Source organism: Quercus lobata, chromosome 2, assembly GCF_001633185.2.
Source record: "Quercus lobata isolate SW786 chromosome 2, ValleyOak3.0 Primary Assembly, whole genome shotgun sequence".
Taxonomy (NCBI): Eukaryota; Viridiplantae; Streptophyta; class Magnoliopsida; order Fagales; family Fagaceae; genus Quercus; species Quercus lobata.
This window is the reverse complement of record NC_044905.1, coordinates 23,175,449-23,194,297: the sequence shown is the minus strand read 5'-3', so window position 1 is coordinate 23,194,297 and position 18,849 is coordinate 23,175,449. Positions and strand designations below refer to the sequence as shown.

The window sequence follows — 18,849 nt, the reverse complement described above, 5'->3', positions numbered from 1 at the left end:
TAATCACTCTGGTGGAACACACGACCAATTGGTACATTTGTTTTTCCAAAAAACAAGTCCATTCCCATCTAATAGCTAATAAAATGAAAATAAATGAAACATGCAATAAACGCCAAAAACGCAAAGTGGACCGACAAATAAAGACGAATGCAAAGCCATTTGACGGCCGAGATGAACTCAAAATCTGTCAAAGTCTTAATAGCCATTGACGTACCCAATCAAACGCTCTTTGAACTCCTCTTCACTACTTTACAACGATGTGCAACGAAGACCGACATAGAAAAAACAGACAAACAGACATTTACCTTTAACTGAAACCCACGTGACAATTACTTATAAAAAAGAAAAAGAAAAAAAGAAACCCACGTGACAACCCAATCAGATGTCGCCACGACATCATTCCAAATATTGGAGGACCCCACATTTAGACCACCGCGTATTTGGGTCCCACAAAACCCGCTTTTTAGTTTTTGAACTCGCCTCTCTTGCCCTCTCAGCTTCCAAGTTCCAACTCCCCCAACCCCTCTCAGTTTTTGAGTCTCTTATCTCTGTCTCCTCATTCTCTCAGAGAGAGACAGAGAGAGCCATTTGTAATTGAAACCCACCCAGCTCCTCACATTGTGGTCTCTTTCTTTCTCTATCTTTCTGGGATTTTCATGCGAGTATCCCAGGTACGTGCGTGCGTGTGTGTGTGTGTGTCTTGTGTATTCATTATTTACGTTCCTTTAATATGATGTGTGTTTTAGTTTGGTTTTAATTTAATTAAAGGAACATAATACCAATGCAAAACAGCACAGTTTTTACGTCTTTCTGAGTTTTGTTTAATGGAAACATAAAAATCTCATGGTTGTTACATTTTTCTTTTGCATTTCTTTCTCTTGAATCTGATGCAAAACAAAATCTTAAGACTTCAATTTCTTTCTCTTCCGTGCTTTCCCCTCTGCAATGTGTCTTCTTTTTTTCTTATTGGTTTCTTCTCAACCAAACGCTGCATTGAAGTTCTTCTTGATGTACATTATTTGGTTTGTACGCATGAGTTTTCTTATTATCCTTAGTAAAGCATTCATTTCCCCTTTTAAAAAAAAAATGTCAGCTTATATTTGGAACCATTTTTAATAGTTTATGTACTATGTTATCATCAATCATCAATGGTAATAAAAAGGGTAGTTAAGAGCCTTGTCACTCAACTGACATCTCATGTTTTCAAAATTATTGAATTATTAATAAATAATTAAATAATGGTAATAAAAAGGGTGCTTTTTCAGAGTATGTTTGGGTTCAGAACATTTGCAGGAGGATTTTTCCTCAAAATTTGTACGAGTAATGTTATTAACTATTAAGCTTTAAATCTAGTTTGGTTTCTTTTTATATGCTATGCAGTCTGTGTGCATACTGTGAGTTTACTTGTATTAATGTAACTTTAGAACATCATCCATGATTTTTGGAATTCTTAATTATATAATGCTTTGTATTATGAACTATGGATCATGTCTCTCCTGCTAGTATTTTTGTACATATGTATTTACTTAGAAAGATCATCAATACCACTGACCAGATTTTCATTTTCTTCTTCTTCTTCATTTTTCTTTCTCCCGGGGGAGGGGGTTAAAAGATTGTTGTTGAAGTATGAACTTTTAATTTGTTCTTAGTTTCTTTTACAGTTGGATCATGAAGATCTCACAGGGGATGTTGGTTTATTAACTTCTCCCCTTTCCCCCTTAGTTAGTCTGTTTGCAACTATTTGAACTTGGTTATTTTCACTGATTCAGTTTGTATAGCTTCTATGTATTCTAATGAATAGATCTCTAGAAACTTGTGTAGTATGTCTTTGTAAGTTACCAAATGATCATTCTAAGTTCTATAGTTTCCTGCATCAGCAATGGGAAACATCAGAACTCCATTCAAGGGGATAATTAAAGATATCAAAGGAAGGGCTGCATGCTATAAGGAAGACTGGGAACTTTGCTCAGGCATTAGGTAATCGTTTGTTTGTTTGTTTGTTTTTTTTTTTTTTTTTTTTTTTTTGAAACAGATCATATAGTGGGAATTCCATATACCAACAATAAGCCTGCTTTCACAATAAATTTCACTGTTTATTTTTATGACCACTGAGTTAGCAGGTTGTAATTGGTGTACAGTAAAAATTGTGTCAATGGTGAACTCATATAAAAGTGATAGTACACCAACTATAATTTGTCACCTTTAATAGGTTGTAAAAAATAGCTGTGAAATTTGTTTGCATTACTCATATTTTTTATACATAAATCATGTAATCTATGTCAGGATATTGGCTCCAACGACCTATATCTTCTTTGCTTCTGCTCTCCCAGTTATTGCCTTTGGGGAACAACTGAGTAGGGATACAGGTACATTACTTTTTGTCTCTCCTTAAATTGAACTTCTAAAGAGGTACAGAGGAATTTTATTGCAATGTCTAAAAACTTCATTGGTTTACTTGAATTTGAGCCCTATCTCAGATGGAAGCTTAAGCACAGTGGAAACATTAGCTTCTACTGCTCTTTGTGGAATCATCCACTCAATTATTGGTGGACAGCCTTTGTTGATTTTAGGAGTTGCAGAACCCACGGTTATAATGTACACTTATTTGTACAAGTTCTGTAAAGGACGGCCAGAGTTGGGGAGCAAGCTGTATTTAGCTTGGGCTGGGTGGTATGGGAATCAATGTCATATTTTCTGGATTATTCAGTGTTTAACAAAATTCTGAATTAGCATAAGTGTTACAAATCTTTACTAGTGTACCTATATTACAGGGTTTGTGTCTGGACAGCACTCCTGCTGTTTCTTCTTGCAATATTCAATGCATGTTCCATCATCACTAGATTTACAAGGATAGTGGCGGAACTTTTTGGAATGTTAATTGCTGTTCTTTTCATGCAAGAGGCTGTCAAGGTATCAATTGATTTTGCAGAGAAAAAAAAAATTGTGGATTTAGCAAAAGCAGATACTAATTGTGACAATTGTCAAATCACAGGGATTGATCAGTGAATTCAGTATTCCCAAAGCTGAAAATACCGCATTGGAAAAGTACAAATTCCAGTGGCTGTATTTAAATGGGTTACTTGCCATCCTTTTCTCATTTGGTCTACTCTTCACTGCACTTAAGAGCAGAAGAGCAAGATCATGGAGATACGGCACAGGTAAATAAACTAAAATTCAGTGTCTTTGTCAATTTACAAAAGCTTGTCCACATTGGGGCTAATTTTGTTCCCTCTTTTACTATTTTATGGTTTCGGATACAGGGTGGTTGAGAGGAATCATTGCAGACTATGGGGTTCTCCTTATGGTCTTGTTCTGGTCAGCATTGGCTTTTGCTGTACCCGGTAAAGTTCCGGATGGAGTTCCTAGAAGGCTCTTTTGTCCACTTCCCTGGGAATCTGCATCATTGTACCATTGGACAGTGATCAAGGTACTAAATTTCGGATGAATAGTTTGTTTTTTCTATTCTACTTCCAATGATTACATGCCACTCCATAGTATCTCTTACACTGCATCCTAGAATTCTTAGGTTGGGATGTGAGATTTTTTTTTTTTTTTTAGTGTTCTATGGTTGCTTGGAATGGTTTTAAACAACTCTCCTATTAGGTAAGCACTCTGCTCTCCCCGAAATTATTGTATGGGGGATCTATTTCCAATCCATTCATGGGTCAGATTTGAATCCAGTAGAGGCCTAACATAAGCCAGGTCTATGACTTATAGGTCAAATTTATCTGATACATTTAACAATTTAGCATGTTAATAAATTGAACTAACTATGCACTGAATTATCTATCTTATACACTCAAGTTGCAGGATATATGACCTAATTTATCTACTTCATACACTGAAATTTCAGGATATGGGAAAGGTCCCACTTTCGTACATTTTTGCCGCCTTTGTACCAGCAATTATGATAGCAGGTCTATACTTCTTTGACCACAGCGTAGCTTCTCAGATGGCACAACAGAAGGAGTTTAACCTCCAAAAACCTTCTGCATACCATTATGATATCTTATTGCTTGGACTAATGGTATGTCCCTGGATTTAGAACTTTTTTTTGGGCTTAATTTTCTCTTTGTAATTCATGTTGCCAACCTATAAGTTATTCATTCGTAAGACTTGATGCTCAATGTTGTTGTTCAGACTTTGATTTGTGGGTTGCTTGGACTTCCTCCTTCGAATGGAGTGCTCCCGCAGTCCCCAATGCACACTAAGAGTCTGGCAGTTCTCAAGAGGCAGGTAGGTTATGCAATGTATTTGACTGCTATTATCAAGACCACTGATTTAGATTTTGTAAATAATATCAATATGGGCCATGATTTGCAGGGGATCCGAAAGAAGATGATGAAGCATGCCAAGGAATGTATCAAACATCATGCGACCAACTCTGAAATCTATGGAAAGATGGAAGCTGTATTCATGGAAATGGAAACAGCTCCAACTGTAATTGCTCTCTCTCTCTCTCTCTCTCTCTCTCTCTCTCTCTCTCCACAACGCACTCTCTTAACTCTGATAAGCATATTGTAAATTTTCTTGCAGACCAAAGAGTTGGAAAACTTGAAGGAGGCTGTAATGAAAGCTGATGATGGGGGAGATGCAAAGGGAAAATTTGATCCAGAGAAATACATTGATGCTTATTTGCCTGTCCGGGTTAATGAACAAAGAATGAGCAACTTGTTTCAGTCCCTCCTTGTGGGTGTATCAATATGTGCTATCTCTGTAATCAAAATGGTACCTACCTCAGTTCTTTGGGGATACTTTGCCTACATGGCCATTGATAGTCTCCCAGGAAATCAGTTCTGGGAAAGGATCTTGCTCCTCTTCATCACTCCCGAACGTCGTTACAAGTAAGTCATCTTATAAGTGGTTCAGAACTTTGGTTAAACAAAATGTTGTGGTTTAGTCTATTTCATTTTTGGAGACAGCAGGATGCCTCTTGGAAATTTTATGTGCCAATTTCTTATACATAACAATACATGCTAGTTTGTCAGAGAAGGTGACTCCATTCCCTGTCAGCTAAACTGAAACCAAAGAAACAGATATTATAATCTCTCTCATGTGAACTAATAAACTTGTATGAAACACAAAATGTGATGGTGGCATAAACTCCCATGTGGTGTCTGAGCACCTTTGAGTGAAATAAATTGTGCGTTTCTTAAAAGTGTATGTTGCCTATACTCTCGTTTAGTATCATAATCTTGTGATGATATTGTGTTGGGCAGAGTCTTGGAAGGCTCTCATGCTTCATTTGTGGAGTCGGTACCATTCAAGTGCATTGCTACATTTACACTCTTCCAAATTGTATATTTTCTGGTCTGTTTCGGTGTGACATGGATACCTATAGCTGGAATTTTGTTTCCGTTGCCATTCTTCCTTCTCGTAAGCATAAGACAACACCTACTTCCCAAGCTGTTCGAGCCTTACTATCTTCAGGAACTAGATGCTTCTGAGTACGAGGAAATTGCTGGTGCCCCACAGCGTACCCGAAGTCTCTCAATTGTGGTATGTATATTAATACTCATGGTTTATTTATCTGTGGACCAGCTTACTAATCCATTCTGGCTTTGGAATGATGATAAAATTACTACAAAATGTTAATCGATGAGTTTAAAATTTAGCAAGCAATATGGTATCTGACAAAAAGTGTGAGCAGGGAAAAGAACTACCTGATTCTGGTAGCGAGGCTGGGGAGAGTTCAGAAGAATTCTATGATTCTGAGATTTTGGATAAGATAACAACCAATAGAGGGGAGGTCAAACTTAGAACTGTAAGCTTCAGTGAACTTTCAGGTAACTAACCAAAACATACTCTTTAAGATTCCAACATATTTATGGTAAATCTAGTTTCATCCCTTATTAAGTTACAAATGGCATGGTTTACAGGTTTACCCAGATGATGTCCGAGTATAATGAGAGCTGCTATTTTGTTGATATACTCTGCTCGTACAATGATGATCTTGAGTATGATCCTCTGAAGAAGTGACGACATTTTCTTGTCTTCTTGTTTAGAAACAGCTAAGGACAAATGATATCATATCATATAATATAAGAGAGAGAGAGAGAGAGTGAGTGACCAAAAAAGAATGGAAAATATGTGGAAGAAATAGAGAGAAGCTAGAAAGTTGGGGAAGCCATTAGAATGTATACTGTGAGATTTCATAGCCATTCAATTATACTAGCAAAATTATAGCAAATTTCCCTCTTCTTTAGGTAATTTGGTTTGCGACTACTAGATTTTTTATTGGTTCTTTATTTAAATTTTGTTATTTACTCCCAGTGTGTACAGAGATAGTTAAGCTAGAAATCAAATCAGGTGTTAGAGAATGTAGCACTATGCAGTGTGCTCCAATATTTTTTATTTATTCCTGTGTCATTTCAATGTATCAGACTTGAAACTTGATAATAAATTAATCTTTGCCATGAGTGCAGTTATGGGGTATTTTGGTTTTGCCCTGCATTAAATTTCTTAATGGTGTAATTGCTTTGTTTTGGTGAAAGCTAAAGAAAATCAGGAGAGAGGAAGGAAGAAAGAATACCGAATTGTAACAAAATGAATTCAGTCACATTGATACTTTACAGTTCTGGTATTCTTACGTGAAAATAGAGCAAAAATACCCTAATCACTCAACCAGCTGTAGTAACTTCCCTCAACAAACCAGTAACAAACTTAACTTACAGCTACTGATATAACTAATGACATTGACAAACTCGTGTTTGGTATAACTTAATTTTCAGATTTAAAAAAATAGGCCGTTTTAAAAAGTTGTACATTGAAAAAAGTGAGATTAAAAAAAGCCATACTTGAAAAAGAGTGATTTCAAAACAGGACACCAAATGATGGGTTAATAAAATACAGATACGAAATACAGCTTGTAGTACAATACAATTGTTGAATATGATTGAATATGACTTGTAGCTTATCTCTATACAACCTGTAGTATAACAGTACTGCTTCATATCCACCTTCAAACGAATGGGGATAAAGGAAGCCATGAGTTTGTTTCTTAACTCCAAAAACGAGTACATGGAAGAGCTTTTGTGAATATTAGCAAGCTGATCTGTGCTTGAGAGTTGAGACAAATAGCTCCTGTAAATCCTTGAGAAGCACGCGTTCACAAACAAAATGGAAGACCTCCTTGATGTGTTTTGTGCAAGCATGAAACATGGAGTTAGAGGCAATGGCTAAGGCAGATAAATATCACATTATAACTAGGGAACATGATGAAGATAGACTCAATAACCTTTCAAAAGCATTCAAAGCTAGCATTGTTCAATTGCAGAGGAGGCCAACACACAGTATTCAGCCTCTGTAGAAGGCTGAGAAACTATTGGTTGTTTTCTAGCAGACCAGGTGACTTATTGCAAAGAACTACAACAAACTCAGAGGTAGATCAATAATTGGACAGTAGAGACTAACTTGATAGTAAGTTAAAAATAATATGAACCAAATTTACTATTGGGAAAATGTGAGGAACAAATCAAAAGTAATTCCAAAATATAGAAACCAAAATGCTATTTCCCCAATACAGACATAATATAATTATTCTCTTTAGAACTTGATAAAAGCAGAACCCTACCCAGCCCTGGGTTTGCTGTAAATTGTAAAAATCACGTTTCCTTTAAGAATGAATATAACAATTTTAAATAACTATTGAGTATTGATCATGCAAACCTATTCTTATTTTTTTTTGGAAAATTACATAAAATACCAGAATTTTTTATATCAAGTTTCATTTACGTCTCAGATTTATAATTTTTCCAATTGAAGTTCTAAATTTATGTAATCATTCAATTTTAAGCCTAATATATCCTTTATTCATGTTTGTTATTTTGGGTAGTAACGGAGTGAAGAAAAAAGGAAATCATTCAATTTTAAGCCTAATTCATCTCTCCTGATAGCACAGAACACGCAATCAGGGAGATTATTAGAAAAGGAACCTCAAAAAGAATTACAGAAGAAGCCCCAGTTGGCAAGGCAGTGAGCTGACTAGTTCCAAGTTCCAATTCCTAATCCAAAACAAAAATGAATTTGCACAACAAACCTCTTCTTTGTAATCATCTCTGTCACCTCCAAGTTCTTTCCATACAGTTCATTCACATTCTCTAGCAGAAAAGAGGTTTTGTGTTTGAGTGTGTGTGTGTGTGTATGTTCTTCTTTTGTGTGTGTTAGTATATACATATTTCTTATGATATCACTCTTAATATCTATCCCAAAAGCTCAAAATGCTCACGCGGTATTGTGGAACCACTTTTTATAAGTCCAGTTGCCAGTATCACTCTTAGAGGCCTAACCCAACAGAAAAAAAGTCTGGCTTTTTCAACTGCCAATTCCATCATCACTAACAAGAACAAGATGATCGCCATCTCTAATAAGTTCTATATCTTCAACTTGAGCTCCTTCTTTTGTTACAACTTTGTTTGGTAAGAACCCAAATTTTTTGGCACCAATATCAAGTAGTTCTTGAAGTGAATCAGGCAGAAGCACAAGCTTTCCAGCAACTTCACCTTTCTCGGGGCAACTAAGAGTCACCCTAGCCGGGTAGCTGCTCACACTCTGAGTACTACGAAAACTGCCTCCTGATGGGATAGGGTCTCCTCCACCTGCATTTTTTTTAAGATTTTGACTAAAAGTCAGTAAAAGTGTGATTACTAAAATCGAAAGTTAAGTTTTTCCAATATACTAATTATCAGAAACATCAACTGCAGGTGTTCAAGGTTAAGAAATGAACTGCTAGGGCTAAGAAATGCCCTCTAGTTCCCCAAGCTGAGTAGGACTATATTCATACAGTAAGCCTTGGATAAAAATCTAGCACTTGCATATGACACTATAGAAAAAGGTGACATTGCACTTTTTTTTTTTTTTTCTTGTTGGGAAGGGGAGGGGGGAGTTGGATTTGAACCTGCAACATGGGAATTGAAATGTAAAGGGTGCGGGAAAATGTGCCAATCGGACTACAAGCCTGTTCTATAGAAGTGCATTCTTAAGGATATGGTTATTGATTACTATTATTGCTGAAACCCAAAAAAATAAAAATAAATAAATAAATTGAGTGTGCTGAAATTGAATCAGAAATCAAACAAAATGACTATTTTGTATCTTTGTAAATCAAGTTTGACTCAGTTCATTTTACCATAAAGTGCATCATTTAGTTATTGCTATTAAATAAAATTAAAAAAACAAAAAGCTAGAAGGCATTCTAATACATTCTCTATTGATTAATTACCAAAAAGGAAAAATTTTAATTGACAGTTTATACTTGTAATTTCAAGCATGCAATTCTTCTTTCCTCATCACTTTTTAGTTTTGCATATAATCTTGACATGTTCACAGCTGCCTAACTTAATCACACCAATGTATGACTGCCAAATCATCAAATTTGGAAGTTGAATAAAAATTTCCGAGGTATCTTAAAAAGAATATATGCAAAATAGAGATGCATGCTCACCAGCGTTAGCAGCTGACATGACCCCAATAAGTGAATTGTGAAAATTGTTAGGCCTTCGCCTTGGACGATTTTCTGACCATCTCACTTCCCTGGGAGGTGGAGTGCTTTCATGGAGATATGGGGGCATCATGGGCTCACTCTGGTACTTATTAGGGAATGACACATTTGGCTTCATTCTAACCGGGATAGTTGGTGGTTTCTTGACCTCTTCTGGCTTGGTCTGGAATAAGTCCTTTATGTCTTCATGACCTTGATGATCTGCCAAAGCCCTAGGGGTCCATCCATTGAAATCCGGCTTATCAATTTCAGCTCCTTGGTCCAACAGGAACTTAACTATTTCAGTATTTCCTTCACATACTGCCGCATGAAGAGCTGTGCTCCCATTGCTCCTAGGCACTGTTACGTCCCCACGATATTTGACAATGTCCTTGAGCAATTCTAAGTTGTTTTGCTCCACAGCAGTGCATGCAAAAAGACCCACATCACCAGAAGATATCTCTGCCCTGTTGTCCATGAGAATTTTAATCAAGGATTCATGCCCCCCCAACATTGCTTCCCATAAGGGAACATTTCCTTCTGAATCTGCAAAGATAGCAGTTAACAATTAAAGCCAATTTATGAAGCAAATACGCAATGTTTGCATTGATATGAACTCAACTCAATTAGACCTTGCTTCCATGTAATTAATTGAAGTCAGCTACAGGTATTCTTTTGTCTAGGTTCTACATTCATCCATATTCTGTATAAAGATCAGCTAATAACATCACTCACTCAAATGATTAGTAGTAAAATTAAGTTTTGGCTCGCTTCTATCTCTTGACCATGAAAACTTTTAATTTATATTCTTGAGTATTACAACACATCAATGTGCCCTTCCCATCAACATCCAATAGAATTTTTCTGTTAACTCATCCAAAAACAATGTCGTTTTGAATAGAAAAATAGAGAGGGAAAAAAAAAAAAAAAACACACATCGTTGTTGAGCAGGTTAATAGTGAAAACGTGACAGACTATATTCAAAGGGGCACATTGACATCATTGTAATAGTTGATGGTGTTAATTGAAAGTTCTAACAGTTGAAGGACCAATTTAAAAATAAACCCTAAACTTGTAGGTGTAGGTGCATTTTAGTCTAAACTTAACCATGTTAAAGACCTTGATTATGGCTTTAAATGAGCAGAACTGAATGGAGTATTAAAAGTCTAGAATTAATTTTAATTTTGAACAGAAGCAGAGTTTGATTTTATCACTGAGTAAGATGACATGTTCAAGTTTGATTCATTTTCGTTTATGAGCTACTTGATTAACTTATTATTTTCCCATATATAGTAAATACCACGGCTAAAATATTTTACTATTTCACAAATCTAAACTAATTATTAATAACTAAAATTATAATTGAAATTATAGTGTTAATTATATAGAATGATTTTTTTATGAACCTATAATAATTAGATTCACTATCTTGTATTATTATATAAATTTTACTACGAAATGAACTATTTATTTTATCAATAATATACAAATAATAATTTGATATCTTAGGAACTTATATACAACTTTTTCTACAATCCAATCTCAAGTCAATATAATTATGTTTGAAAAATAAATCAGATGCAACCTGGTTAACAACCCTCCATCCATGACACAATATTAAAAACTTAGCGACGGTACATGTTATGTACAATTTTCAAAACATGCATTTTTCTTTTAAAAGTCTAACTAGTGAAACTTATAAATGTGCCAAGAGGACAGCATCTAAATGCTTTGAACAATATGCATAAAATAAAAGAGAGGGGAAAAAAAACATAAATTCAGGTTTCTATTTATAGCCACTTCCAAGTGTGCTCAAATGGGAATTTGCCTGTTATACTCTTGCTAGGGCAAAAGTCACCCCTGTAAGAAAGAGAGAAATCTGTGCTTCTCCAACAAATACAAATTAAAACAGAATTCTGGCCTTCCCAATTTCCAAAATAAATATTAACAAAGTATAACATCCACGAACCTAGAAAGAACTCAGAGGTAATTTACAATTAAAGATAAGAAGAGCTGTGGAGACTGCAGCAGAAGATAAAGGGATACAAAAAGTTCACACAATAGTGTTGGTTGATTCATATTTCGTCATGCAATAAAAATTACCTGTGATGTTAGGATCTGCTCCATACTCTAGAAGTAGAACTACACAATGCTCACTTCCTTTAGATGCCGCAATATGCTGTTGCAACAAAAAGCAAAGTAACCTCAGAGTCTCTAATTCAAATATTATCTCTAGCAGAAAATATGTGTATCAAAAAAGATTCTTTGCACACCAGTGCCGTCCGTCCACCATCTTCCACTTCATTTGGATCTGAACCACGCTTCAGCAACTGATGCAACAATAAATCATCATCTCTATTTGCTGCAAAGCATAAACTAAGGGGCAAATCCATTCTGCCCCGAGCCAGCATGTTCTCTGTATCTGTCAGAACTTCTTCCATAAATGGATTCCGTATATCTTTCAAATGCTGCATCAATGACAAATTAGTCTATGAATAAAACATATATTCCTCTACTTGAACCATATAGCTATAACTTATTTAGACATAAATTATTTTATATATTTTTTGTGACTAAATCTTAGAAAATAGCTGTTCTTTATTGTTAAAAACAAACTATTACAATGTTATGTGCTATAAGTAACCAAGTACGTGCATAATGGGAGGAACAACGTGTCCAACTCAACCTAATTCCAATAAATAATATGCTGTAAACATTTAACTTTCCTTTCTTTTCTTTTTTTTGAGATAGTTTCAACATTTAACTTCATAACAAAGAACTACAGCTACTATATAACTACAAAGTGTTGACTTTTTTATATCTATGAGTAAACTTACCCCTGATTTTCCACTTAAATTTTAGTTTGATAGAGATGGTTTTGTGATTAAGAACAGGTCAACCAATCAAGTAGTGCAAAGGGCACTAAGAAGGATGGGCTGTATGCACTTGTTAGAGAATTGAAAAATGGTTTGTGAGGAGGAGAATTTTCGAATGTTGAATTCACTTGGTATTTAGCCAACCTTGGGAATCACGAACAATCTGCCTGCCCCTAAATGCCAAAGCAAAATGGTTCTACAGAACGTAAGTATCGAGACATCACAGAACTAGGACTCACAATGATGTTCCATGCACACCAACCATAAAAATTCTGGACTAAGTGATCAATCACCTACCCTATCGAAAACTTGGTATGGACTTCCATTTCAAAGACTCTATGGCAAACAACCTAACTATTCATCATAGCGTATGTTAGGCTACAAATGCTTCCCCTATCTTGGGGATTACAGAAATAACAAACTGGAGCCCAAGTCTCTCCCATGTGCCTTCATTGGTCACAGTATTGAACACAAAAGTTACAAATGCTACCATCCGCCTAGAGGATGCATCTACATTCTGACCATGTTGTGTTTGATAAAACAACCTTGCCATTTTTTGCGCCGACACGACTGTATGGCAATAATAAAATTGATGGGAAGCTCATTACATTCACAGATTGGGAGGCAACCTCAATCAACAAAACTATTGCCTTCTGCTTCCCTTATTTCAGGATTCGTACCTGCCACAAATATTATACCAAGTCTCTCACCAACAGTTGACCCGCTTCCTACTATGACAACTCCAAGGTACCTTAATTTTCATGTAGCAAGGGTTACTCATGATATACCTATTGTACCAAAATCCATCATCTTTGCCAAATGTCAGCCTAGATGGGTTGCTGCTATGGATGAAAAAGGTTGCTGCCCTAAATGCAAATCTGGACCTCATGGCACTGGCACATCACCCTGACATGAATGCCATTGGGCATATATGGGTTTACAAAGCAAAATTGAAACAAGATGGCTCCTTGGAACGTATCAAAGCTTAGTTGGTGGCTAAGAGGTTTAGCCAAGTTGATGGTATCGATTTCTTAGAAACATTTCTCCTTGTACTGGAAGTTGTCAAAGGCAGGGATATCCAGAATTCGTCTTGTCCTCAACTCGCATCAACCGGTTCATCTCTCAGTTGGGACATGAGTTCTTCATCAAGGTCTTGTGTTTTCTTCATCACTTTCTAGGCGTTACCCAACATAGCCTGTTTTTATGTCAAACCAGTATGCTGAGGATATCTTGGAACTTGCTTCCATGCAGATGTGCAAACCCATTATTACTCCAATGCCTGAGAAAGGCAGACATTTCCCATCTACTGATGAGCCTTATCCTGATCCTTCTCGTTATCAAATCCTTGTGGGAGCACTTCAATACCCCAAGTTCACTGGACCTGATCTATCCTATGGTGTCAACTTAGCTTTCTAATTCATTCATGACCCTATAGTGGCTCACTACAAGATAGTTGAGTGCATACTGTGCTAATCATACATTGTGATAATCTCAATGCCTTACAAATGATTATCAATCCTGTCTTCCATGGTCACACAAAGCATGTTGAATTAGATTATCACTTTGGTCGTGAAAGTGTCTCTTGGTGCCCTTGAAACATGATACGTCCTTTCCAAACTCCAAAGCAGACATATTCACAAAGCCTCTGTCCAAGGTTTTATTTTGTGAATTTACGTACCAAACTAGGCCTTATCCTTGATCCTTGACCCCGTTTGAGGGGGAGTGAAAACATAGAAGACATATCTGTTGCAAATCCCATGTCTGCCGCAGATATCTATAACAAATGCCACATGTGATGCAGATTCTCCTCAACTCTCGGCAATGCACAAATGAAAGCCTCCATGACTCTTGCTCATGATTTTTGGTTTAACAGCTATTATCCTCAGTAATAGCTACCACAACATGTGCCTAAATTAGTGCTTAGATTACTCCATAATTTACAATACTGCTCATGCACCTATTCAAAATGCAGTCATAGTGCATTGTAAATAACCCACTGTTTGGCTTGTAATCCATCTATAAATGCAATATACAAAGTTCTCTCTACCTTACCTTGAGATAAAGTTCCTCAATTTGTCTTTAGAAATTTCAAAAAATGATCAATATTCTAAAAAGATTATTTTCATACAAACTAAAATCAGGGGGAAAAAATAAAGATTTCTGAAGAGATAAAGAAAATATTAATAAATAAAATGAGCCAAAGATTACAACTGAAATAATCCCCTCCCCCCCACCCCCCCAAATAAAAAAGAAAAGAAAAGAGAGAGAAGGAAAGGGAAGTTACTAGTGGAACAACTTTTACAGACCTGAAGAAGATTGTTCATGATTATTGTCCCATCTCCAACATGTGCCTGAACAATATTTAAAAAAGCAGTACGGTTCAAACGCAGCAGCTGACACAATCGTTTGGTCCGAACTGTAAACAGTTGAGGCCTGTAACAGAGCATGCCTATCTCACCAACAATATCTCCTGTCCTAGCCTCACCAACAGTCTGTAATCATCCATTTCAAAGAGCATATTCAGCTCCTAGCACCCCAGTGAAGAGCAATAGTGAAAAGAATATATAAAAATTAAAAAAAAAAAAGATTTCTATCATTATACTTACCTGCTCTAATCCATTCTTTTGCACAATTAATTCCTGAGAGAAAGAAAATTTAATGACAAAGTCAACTGAAGGATAGAGAAAGGAAAAAAAATTTTAAAAGGGTGGTCTGTTTTCCTAGAGGAATAAATTATCCAGTTAAACTGAAAATATTGTGCACCAGAATCAAATTCATATAAGTTTAGCAATTCCACTATGCATGTAGAACAATAATTCATTAAAAAGTTCTTACCACAGCACCAGTAACCAGTAAATAAAAGTCTGTGGGTGCTTCATTCTGCAAAATTACATCTTCCTTGGGAGGAAAATATTCAGCCTTCATCTCAGAGACCTTCAATAGGAAAGTTCAAAAAGATGGATGTAAAACAAGTGTGAAAATTATAAAAGCGACCTGTTGGCTGTAGGTGTTTGGATATGCATGCTTTAAAGTCTTGAAGCAAGATATTGTTTTCTTGTTAAATCTGAAAACATTAAGAGGAAAAAGAAAAAAAGAGCTCAGTTTTATCTTCTTAATGCTGTTTAATTCACAACAGGCATTTTTTGCATCATAAAGACACCATACAAAACTCATGTTTCTCAACCTTCAGCTCCAACAAACATAAAATTCCATGATCTTTTTCTTAATTTTATATGCAAAAATGAAGACCGTAAAAAAACTATTAACACTCGTTTTCCATCTAACAGAGGAAACACAGGGAAAGGCCTATTGATGCTCCATCCAAATACAACCAAGGATTATGAAATAAAGTTAAAGAGTATTACCAGTTGGAAAAGTAAGTCATGTGATACCCCACGGAACAAGTAGAGGTTGTCAACAAGTGGATAGAAGAGAAAGTGTGAGATACTAGATTGAATGGCTTTAGGAAGGGAATCAAGAATCTCTTGCTGATGCAGCCCTTCTGAATTAGTTCTGTACTTCAAACACAAATTATCAATCATCTGCTCTTGTAGGCGGATAGGTAGGTGGTTCCTTTGTGCAAAACTCGAGGCTGCTTGAATAGTGTCCCTCTGGAATTGCATGTAATTTGTAAATAAGACAAAGAAAACAAACAAAATGAAAAATTCGAAAGTGCTCTAGTATGGATGGTCAAGTAATTGAAAAGTCCAAAAGAGTGACTTAATTTCATTATATGAGAAGCGCATAATGCTCTGGAATTTCAAAACAAACTTATACGCCCCTCCAAGTGTCACAATCAAAGTTACAAGACAATGCAATAGAAACTAGAAAGTAGAAGCAGCAGATATAATTATATAAACAATTTGTCTATGGTATTTATTGGAATTTTTGAATGACATCAAGTAGATTTAATTTGTAAATCAAAGATGGGTACTATTCAGTTTCTAGATGAAGACAGAAGCTGACCAGATACACATTTAAGGTAATCAAGAGAATCGCTTGTCTAATTTAAGCACATCCCAGACATCCAAATTTCTGACAAACACCATCCAGAAAGGAAGTCCAAGCTCCTAGGAAAAATGGCATGCAAATGAAGGGAATGCTGAAATAAGTATTAAGACAGCATTTACTCACAAATTTCCTTGTTCGACTGGTCCCATGGACAACCAAGTTGGTCATATTTCCAATTAAATATGATGTTAGACCAAGGTTAAAGAGCATGTAGAAGATGTCGAATACCATCTCCTTGGTATTTGTGGCATGCAAATCACCATAGCCTGTGGTTGAAAGAGTGGTTATGGACCAGTACATTGAGGTCACATATCGAATCCATATGCTCTGGTCATGAAAGTTATCCAGAGAAAGTGCAATCCATGTATGACTTGGGTTTGAATTACGCGCAGCAATAAGATAGAAGCAGCAGGCAGCAGCATGAACTGCGAAGAGAGTAACCTACAAGGCATCACAAGCATGATAAGATGCATCAGTATTGAAAAGTATCCACTCTTTAATGACAATTACAAAATGTTATTGACAGATACTCACAAATATAAGTTTTGAGCATCGAACCCAAAAGTAATTAAAGTTCCTGTCTTTTTCCAATCTGAAATGACAAAAGAAAAGTAGAATTTCATGATAAATGACTATGAATACAAAATTTGGGGAAGACAAAGAAGGGAAAGAAATTTATAATAATGACATGAGCTAATTGTTTTTCTTTTTGGAAAAGAGGTGAAGACAAAATTGTTTCCGCTTATTTTATGATTTGCTGGCACTGCTTTGCACTGGCGATACATAATATGTAAGATAACAGGAAATGTATTACAAGAGCAACTTCAGACAAACTAAATGCATAAATACATAATTATAAAGGAAGTTGTGTCTGAGCTTATTAGACATCATGGAATTTGTTCTCAAAGGAAACGAACAATGCTGTATCCTCCATACATTTAACAAAATGAGATGAAATAAATTATACTAATTTTTTAAGAAGTTAGTGCATTAGAAACATTATTACAATATATATGTGTACATACATATATTCATTTTGAAATTGATTGCAAATGAAAACAGCTAAAACAGATTGAATAATAAAAATGAGCTTATTTACCTGGAAAACATTTTGCTGACTCTACGGAGACGCCATAGGCGGAGCAAATTGAAGTAACCATATGCCTCAAGAGAAGAGGGCAATATACTCCGAGCAAGTTCATAAGGAATTGTAGAGATGACATCAAACAGCAACCATGTCCTTGTGTACCTCCATGCAATCTGCTTTGGGTTGTCGACGAGAAGATAAGATGTTTTGTCAAGGTATGCAACAAAGAAGGTCAATACAATGTCAATGGCGAAAAATCCATTCACAACATTATCGGTTATAGCCAGAGGTCCCTTTATTTTTTGCTCAAGGAATCCAAATTCAAATGGAGATACCCAAGCCGTGTAGAACACTAGCAACACCAGATATGTCTCCCAAAGCCTGCAATATTTAAATCATCAAACAAACAAACAAACAAATAAACATGACGTGAAACATAACTTATATTCAATAAAAACACACATATGATATGGGGCGGGCATTGGTACGATGGCAGGTGCCTTCCACCCAAAGCAACAGGTCGTAAATAAGACTGTTTACCAATCACCTCTCTCCCAGAGCCCGCAAAAGCGGAATCTCATATGATATGATAATTCTAATAAAAGAGAGGAGAATGAACCTGTACCTGTAGTGGGGATCAAATGGGGAGATGATGAAGCGGCGGAGTTTGACACGGCGGGTGGTGCGGGCGATGTTGCCAAGAGGAGGAAGAATACCGGCATTGAGGCTGTAATGGCTGATATCAACCTCTCTGGGAGTGGGAACTGGCTGATCCTCTGTCTCTGCTCTGCTATCTCTTCCTTGTTCCATCACGCAAATTGATGGTCCTAACGCCCCGTCAAACTTCTTCCTATGTATCAGCGTCCACATTTTCATCAATGTTCATGTATTGAATCCTCTTTTTGATTCTTAATTCTACCTCCCTCTTCCTCTCTCTCTCTCTCTCGCTGCAAACATCACATCGCCATTTGTTGTGTTGCAACAATAAAAATCAAATCTATTTTAACTGTTTCTCTCTCTCTCTCTCTCCAGAATCCTTTTTTCGAACTTAACACTGTTTTACACCCATACCTTATGTTTAGGAGTTCAAATTAGTGGAATGCGGAAGGGAACGAGAACTTCTAGTACCGCGTAAAATTCTATAACTTTTGCTGCAATTAATTTACGTGGCAGATTATAATTAGCTGTAAGTAATTTTCATATAAATCTATTACTTTTTCTCTTTCTCCTCTAATAGTTTGGGTATTTTATGCGGCCTTAAAAATTTTGAAAAGGGGAATGGGTTATGCTTTTTTTTTTCTTTTTTTTAAATATCTTTAAAAAAAAAAAAAAGATTAGAAGATAAAGGCCTTTTTTGTTTTTTGTTTTTTTTATAAGATAAAAGGTCTGGTTTCTGA

At 36.0% G+C, this 18,849-nt stretch overlaps 2 protein-coding genes across 3 annotated transcripts; one reads left to right on the top strand and one right to left on the bottom strand.

Moving 5' to 3' along the window:
• Nucleotides 1–488: 488 nt before the first annotated feature.
• On the top strand, nucleotides 489–6,433 carry LOC115975010 (probable boron transporter 7). Of its 2 annotated transcripts, XM_031095638.1 has the most exons (14): nucleotides 1,224–1,320; nucleotides 1,878–1,977; nucleotides 2,284–2,366; nucleotides 2,478–2,670; nucleotides 2,772–2,910; nucleotides 2,993–3,158; nucleotides 3,261–3,427; nucleotides 3,854–4,027; nucleotides 4,141–4,236; nucleotides 4,324–4,440; nucleotides 4,537–4,844; nucleotides 5,220–5,499; nucleotides 5,651–5,786; nucleotides 5,880–6,433. In XM_031095638.1, the coding sequence occupies exons 1-14, from the start codon at nucleotides 1,239–1,241 to the stop codon at nucleotides 5,891–5,893; spliced, it is 2,055 nt and encodes a 684-aa protein (XP_030951498.1). In that variant the 5' UTR covers nucleotides 1,224–1,238; the 3' UTR covers nucleotides 5,894–6,433. The 2 variants fall into 2 exon arrangements, 1 of the variants encoding a protein (XP_030951498.1); XR_004088045.1 differs by lacking the exon at nucleotides 1,224–1,320 and adding an exon at nucleotides 489–671 and having other exon boundaries at nucleotides 5,220–5,786.
• Nucleotides 6,434–8,020: 1,587 nt separating this feature from the next.
• Nucleotides 8,021–18,547, bottom strand: LOC115975009 (potassium channel AKT1-like). The gene is made up of 12 exons (XM_031095637.1): nucleotides 18,078–18,547; nucleotides 17,465–17,833; nucleotides 16,900–16,957; nucleotides 16,489–16,806; nucleotides 15,720–15,965; nucleotides 15,190–15,288; nucleotides 14,961–14,993; nucleotides 14,661–14,846; nucleotides 11,752–11,946; nucleotides 11,582–11,657; nucleotides 9,443–10,024; nucleotides 8,021–8,597 (listed from the first exon to the last, which is right to left on the bottom strand). The coding sequence occupies exons 1-12, from the start codon at nucleotides 18,326–18,328 to the stop codon at nucleotides 8,314–8,316; spliced, it is 2,697 nt and encodes an 898-aa protein (XP_030951497.1). The 5' UTR covers nucleotides 18,329–18,547; the 3' UTR covers nucleotides 8,021–8,313.
• Between the last annotated feature and the right edge of the window lie 302 nt (nucleotides 18,548–18,849).